General features: G+C 36.0%; 1 protein-coding gene across 10 annotated transcripts; it reads right to left on the bottom strand.

Moving 5' to 3' along the window:
* On the bottom strand, positions 1–4,820 carry LOC107920622 (uncharacterized). 10 transcript variants are annotated; one of them, XM_041108730.1, is made up of 7 exons: positions 4,513–4,820; positions 4,351–4,418; positions 3,861–3,971; positions 3,703–3,755; positions 1,794–3,614; positions 1,064–1,202; positions 1–699 (listed from the first exon to the last, which is right to left on the bottom strand). In XM_041108730.1, the coding sequence occupies exons 3-7, from the start codon at positions 3,961–3,963 to the stop codon at positions 83–85; spliced, it is 2,733 nt and encodes a 910-aa protein (XP_040964664.1). In that variant the 5' UTR covers positions 3,964–3,971; positions 4,351–4,418; positions 4,513–4,820; the 3' UTR covers positions 1–82. The 10 variants fall into 10 exon arrangements, with proteins under 10 accessions (XP_040964664.1, XP_016705907.2, XP_040964660.1 ...); XM_016850418.2 differs by having other exon boundaries at positions 3,703–3,758; positions 3,861–4,231; positions 4,513–4,819; XM_041108726.1 differs by having other exon boundaries at positions 3,703–3,758; positions 3,861–3,987; positions 4,513–4,819.
* Positions 4,821–6,560: the final 1,740 nt, after the last annotated feature.

Genomic DNA, 6,560 nt, shown 5'->3' with positions numbered 1-6,560 from the left:
AAATATTTTACTCAATCACTTTTTATACTCTTGAACAAAGAGGGTGATAGAAGATCCATTAGGGGTATATCTTAAGAGAGCCTTAAAGCAATAAATCAAAAACTAATTCATCAACTAAACAAGTTAATTTAGTTTTCTCAATCTCTAAACCCTCTTCAAATGCTTCCGTCTCAAACTCAACCCATCTCCCATGCTTTCTGCTCATATCCTTGTCTACAACTTCATCCACCATTATGTCCCCCATTTGTTTCAAACTCATTATCTCTTTGTATACCTCTTCTGCCAACCTCCCTTTGTTCTGCATCAATTTCCCCCACCCTTTGCAGCTTCCAACAACAAACTCCAGGTATTCACTCACACAATCTACTACAAGTTTTCCCTGAGTCTCTGTTATGTTCCGATGCTCGAGCTGATCAAAACCATTCAGGGTCAGAATATTCTCGGTCTGACCCAATGCATATTCCATTAACTTTAGCTCAGAATCTTTTAGAACCATTTTCACATAATCAAGTTCCCAATTGGTTGACTCCTTAAGATCTCTTGAATTTGGTGTCCTAGTTGGAAGCTTTTTATCCATTTCTCCCACAGTTTTAGGAGATGCGAAATCGGATAACGCCACATCAAATTCAGTCTCAGACTCACTTCCAGGCTGCGAACCTAATAATTCCTGATTGCGATCCAATAACTCTTGCTTCATGCCTGCAAATGTAGAGTGCATGCGATGATCAAAGGAAAGATAAAAATAAAAAAGGTCTTATATCTTGATAACCAGGGATAACTTATATAGTCAATGCAGCAACTTGGTTACAGAGTTTACCAAAGATCCATTTCACAATTCTTAAACTAATTCAAATGATTCCAAGATCACTCAGTTTTACGCAAATAACTGTTTCTTTGCCACTCACACAAAAGGTATTTATTCTCCAGACATTGTCCTGAAATTTAATTGGCAATTACACAGCTAAGAACCTCACATCATTTCTAAATAAATATAACACATAAGAAAAATGGTTCAAGGGGAAGAAATGCGAAAGAAAATAAGAATGAGAAGAGTGCAGCTTACCATCTCTATCATCAGCGAAGCACTCACTGGTGACAGCAAGTTCAAGAGTTGAAAGGGGGCTAGACTGTTGAAGATCTAATTCTGTGCCGGTCTTGCTGCTGCTTTTGCTAGCATTTCGATCCTCAATTTCTTCAGAAAACTGGACTCAGTCGATAAATTTAAAGTCAAATGTCGAAATATGAAATGTAAGAGACAGGAAAAATTTCAATTTAGAGACATCTTACCAACCTTCCATATCACTCTAGCTTTAAAACAACTTGTTTGTATGCTATGATGAAATGTTACGAGTAGAACCAAAGGATGCAGGTCTAGGCCATTCAATAATTGACAAATGCATTAATTTGAAATTGGCGCTTACTTCGACACAAGATCAGATTTCCATAATTCAACAAATAAAAGAAGAAGCCAACTGAAACCATTGAAAATAAAAAGCAAAAGTTCTCCACCAGTTACCAACTTCTCTTCATGATAACTACTCATGGCTATGTTGGCTCTGCTTTTAACTCTTAAAACTGACAGTTCCTATATACAATGATTATTCAGTAAAAGTATTATGTCTTCCAGTCGAGGAAACATGCCATCTAAAATTCAAGCACTAGATTCTATACTTTGGGAAAACCTTTTACAGTGTGGGACTTGATACAGTGTGGGACTTGATTATAAACACCATGAAATAAACAAGACCTGCCATTATATAACTAAATCGTTGCAGTGAGTAAGTAAACCGAACCTGCCACTTACTTCTCCAATCAAGCTCCAAATGGTCAATTGAAGAGCAATTGAAGTCAGCTGTGCTATATGAAATATCTTTATCTAGATCCAACTGAAGTCCTTTGTGATGTCTCATTGAAGTTGGGATCAATGTACCAGATGGGAGCACTGAATTTTGCCAACTGGATGTGGGACGAGATGAAGTCTCCTCCATAATGATATTGCAATTGGATGACTCAACTCTATATGCCAATTCTTGAAGCTTTTTTCCCAAAAGAACACTAAGATCATCCCCACCAATTATATTAAGGCCAAGAGAAGAAAATCCGGAGCTTTTTGAAAACACTAGATCATTGTTGCCACAAGGATCATTATCAAAGCTGCAGCTTGTTTCCACAACTTGACTTGTGGAAGGAACATCAGGCACGAATCTTGCAATGGGAGATGTAAATGTAAATGAAACAACATCCATGCTTGTCTTCATTTTCTCTGCACTCTGATTTGAGTGCTCCTCCGTTGTAACATTACATTTTATGGATCTTTGGGTGCTTTTTATTGATGTATTCTCAGAAATTGGTTCTCCAGACAGAACATCCTCATTTACAGGTTGTTTCTTTCTAGGCAAATTCTTTCTTCTAGACATGGAAACCTCCTTTGAAGGATCAGTTTCTGAGGAGCTTGTCTTCCTGGACTGAGATTCAGAGTTTACAATGACCTTGTTTATAGTCCTATTTAGCCCAACTGTACCGTTTATAGACCTAGTCTTCCTACCTTGCTGGTCCAGGGTTGAAGTCTTTGGTATCGAATAGTCTCTATTAGATATGCAGTTCTGCTTCTGATTATTCTGCCTCAGGACTTTGTTAGTCCTATTTGCAGAAGTTCCGTTCTCCATAATCTTTCGCATATCTGCCTGGCTCCTACAAAATTGTTTTCTTTTAGCATCATTCCCTTCCTTCAGATTTGCAGAACTCCCATTACCACTTGAAAATGACCCTTCTTTCCTCTGAACATTATTAACCCTTGCTTGCTCTGCAAGCGAGACTGATTTTCCCTTATTCCTTGAATTGTTAGAAGAACCTTTTTCTGAATCCCTAGATATACTGAATGTTGGAGCATAATCTGATTTGTTGTGACTCTTGCTCTTATGTTGTCCTTTCAAAGACATTTCTGTACTCCGAATAGGCTCGTCAGGTCTTTGGTGCCCGGATACCTTAGGCTCGTCAGGTCTTTGGTGCCCAGATACCTTATGTGCAGCTTCAATTTTGTCTTTCAAATCCCAGATTTGCAAAGGGACTGAAGAAAGCCCAAATGATGGCACTTTATGTTTGGAAGTTTTCTGAGGACTAACCTCAATAATCTTGGAAGCTGCCTCCATTATATAAGCTGCATTCTTGGTTGGGATAAACCCTGGACTCTTGATAGGAGACAAAAGCTTATGCTGAGTTATTGGAATTGGTTTTGCTGATTTCAGAGGCAATATTTCAGTCTGAAATCTCTCAATGGGGCGGTTTTGCACCTTATGAAACCTTGGTTCAATCGGATTTGAGGACAAACTATCAAGCTTGTTAGAGAAGTCAGTGTAGTCCATCGGTTGAGATTCATTCCACAAATTAGGAGAACTTCTTTCATAATGAGATACTCTAAGAGAACAAGACCCTGAATATGTGGTAGAAGATGGCTCCAAGACATTTGGTGCCGGCAATGAGTCCAACCCCATAAGCCTAGCAACAACTCCAGGTGCTCTGGATCCATATCCTTCATCACTAGCCACCGAGGAAGCGGAACTAAAATCAGCACTTCTTCTACAACTTGAAGCAGCATTGTACTCATCCCCCTTCATCTGGTAAAGCATAAAAATGTAAACAATATAGTTCGAAACTAATATTTTACCCAAACTACAGTAGAGCAAAAGAATATAAATTTCCCACCATATAAGGCGGTGACTTCAGTATATTCTCCACAGGTTTTACTCTCTTTGATTCTTCTACAGTCAAAATGTAAACAAGTTGTGCATGAATTAGGAATATATTCAAGACAAAAATAATAAATGCATATACATACATATGAAGAACAGATATATATATACCTGAGATTTCAGCACTGTTTGGGAACAATTTTTTTTGAGATTTACCATTCCAATCAAACAAATGAAAAAATCCTCCTTTCGAATGTTTCCTTTCGACCTCCATTATCTCATCTATAAACCAGCATTACTCAAAAGAAAAAAAGGTTGAATTATCAAACGAAGTCCATCTGAAACTAGAATTATAACACCTTAACACAACAATGTCAGAAGATTTGCAATAAATGAACATAATATACAGCTAAGCTAACAAAAAGGAAGAAACTTTAGTTTTGAAGCTCATATCTGATTTTAGTTTCATTTGCTCATTCAACTAACAAAGACAAACAATGTATCATCTTTCAAGCAAGCAATTGTGGGAAGTATAGAGTTTTCTGACATTAAAGAACATAAACATGTGAATCAGATCTCCATAAATCCAAAATATAAGAAAATCCTCTCGGAGGGAAAACAAAGATGTACAATGAGCAAACAGTTATAGGAAAAAACTCACCATGAATTCTTCAAAGGCTGCAAAACTTGATGATCCAAAAACCAAGATCCTTCCTTCACAAAATGGGGCTACATAAAAACAGGTAAATCAAACTGGGTATTCTTTAAATTGAACAAAAAAAAACTGCAATCTTTAAAGAATCCCAATCAGTGTTGCCCTTACAGTCATTACAACTAAAGTCCAAGCACCCTTTTTCTTTCTTCCATGTATGGTGAGGTTCTCTTTTCTTTTTATTGCAACTAAGATAATAGTAATAAAAAAATGGATTTGGATTTAAGTAAGAAAAGGACATAAAAGAAAGATCCATCTCAGGAAAAATATTTTAGTGACACTAGCAGAGATACTGAAGACAGATTCAGTTGATAACAGATAAGAAAAAGAACATCAAAAAATTATTAAAAAATAAACAGTAAAAAAAAATCTCGTGTTTAAAGGAGTAAAAAATGTCTGGTCTGAGTTTGCGCAATAAATATTGGAGAGGAAGTGACATTATACCCAACCTAACTCTGCCATTGAAAATTTAAGAACCCAAGGTTCTCCCTTGCGAAACAAACCAATTAAACAAATAAACCTCTCTCTCTCTCTCTCTCTCTCTTTCTTTTTATGTGTTCAAAGGGCTCGTAATTTTCTGCTTAACTCATTCACCAATACCAAGCCTTCATGGAGAGCAGTTTTACCATGACCTTCGGATCTTCCTTACTGCTTGGAAGACTTGGCATGTAGTTTTAATCACACTACACAAAATTATGATTTATGTGGTACCGCCAACATGTCAGCAACGCTAAAAAAATATGTATTTTCTCAAAATACAAAACAAATACCAATAGGTAAGAAAAAAATTATTTTTTTAAAAGTGATGTACACATTGGCAACACTAATTTAAATTTTTTAAAAAAAAATTGTTGAGTTAAAAGAAAAAGATAGGAGATTGGATAGGGTGTCGTGACCGATTGGTAGGCGTCATTTGCCTTGTAACACCCCTTACCCAACCCAATCGTTGGGTCAAGATACTGGGATGTCACATTCATTGTCAAAAACACTTCAATATTCCCTACCAAATAAACATTCATAATGCATCAAGAATATGATTATCTATAGCTTAACTAAGCTTAAAACAAGCTTTAGAAAATTTTCGAACAAAACAAAACTCAATTCGGAACAAAAGGATGAAAACTCAAGCACTCAGGAGTTCGTCATGACTTCAGTTTTTCCTCATAACAATGTCAATGAGATACCTCGTCATGACGTGACTTACTGGCTTGAGCTCATCGTGACTACAACATCCTATCGTCACAACGTCGATTGCTCGCCGCGACATCAAAAACATTTCATCTTGACGTCGATTCTGCAACCTTCAAACCTGTACACTTTCACTTTCAAATCGCCATTAACCACTTCCGAATGTCTTAACCCTTCCAATTACTAAATAATACACTGCAAATACACTTTTATCAAGCTTTAACCTTACCCAAATCATCATGAAAAACTTCAAATGTATCCAAAATGCAAAGTTTACAAATTAAGCCATGACATCTATGTTTTTCATAACATGCATCCCAAAATACATCTAACAACATCCTATTGTACATGTCATAACTAATGCCCAAAATTTAGTTCATACTCTCTTCAAACTTGAATTGTGATGAGATGATTTGAGCATGTCCTTCAACTTTTAACTTCAAAACGAACTTTACCTACGCATTTAAAAGAAAAAGCGTTAAGCTCACAAGGGCTTAGTAAGTATATCAATAATTATACAATATAATCAAAGTTTAATTTATACAAATTCATGAATAGATATATATATATATATAAACATGATCATGTATATAATACTAGCATTAATCTCTAACCTCACACACAAGTTTGTTTTTTGTTTTTAAATAACTGCAACTAGGTGCCAATTCACACCATACAAGCCACTTACCATTGTTACCATAATGTACACTTAACCTTTTTTTTTCAATTTAATTGCTCAATTGTAGTTTTAATATAACAAGATAGGATAAACGGAAATGTCAATAAGATGCACTAAAGTGTCACTGTTCTTCGCACATACGTGCTGACTTCACTTTTCACCGAAGTGTCACTCACTTGCACTGTAGTGCCATTATCACTTGCGCGCTTAATCACTTCCTAATGGCATGTCATTAATATCCTACTAATTCTCATTTTGTCTACATTGACATTTAAACTATACCACTTCATCA

The sequence above is a fragment of the Gossypium hirsutum genome, chromosome D13, assembly GCF_007990345.1.
Source record: "Gossypium hirsutum isolate 1008001.06 chromosome D13, Gossypium_hirsutum_v2.1, whole genome shotgun sequence".
Lineage (NCBI taxonomy): Eukaryota > Viridiplantae > Streptophyta > Magnoliopsida > Malvales > Malvaceae > Gossypium > Gossypium hirsutum.
This window is presented reverse-complemented; position numbering and strand designations above follow the sequence as displayed.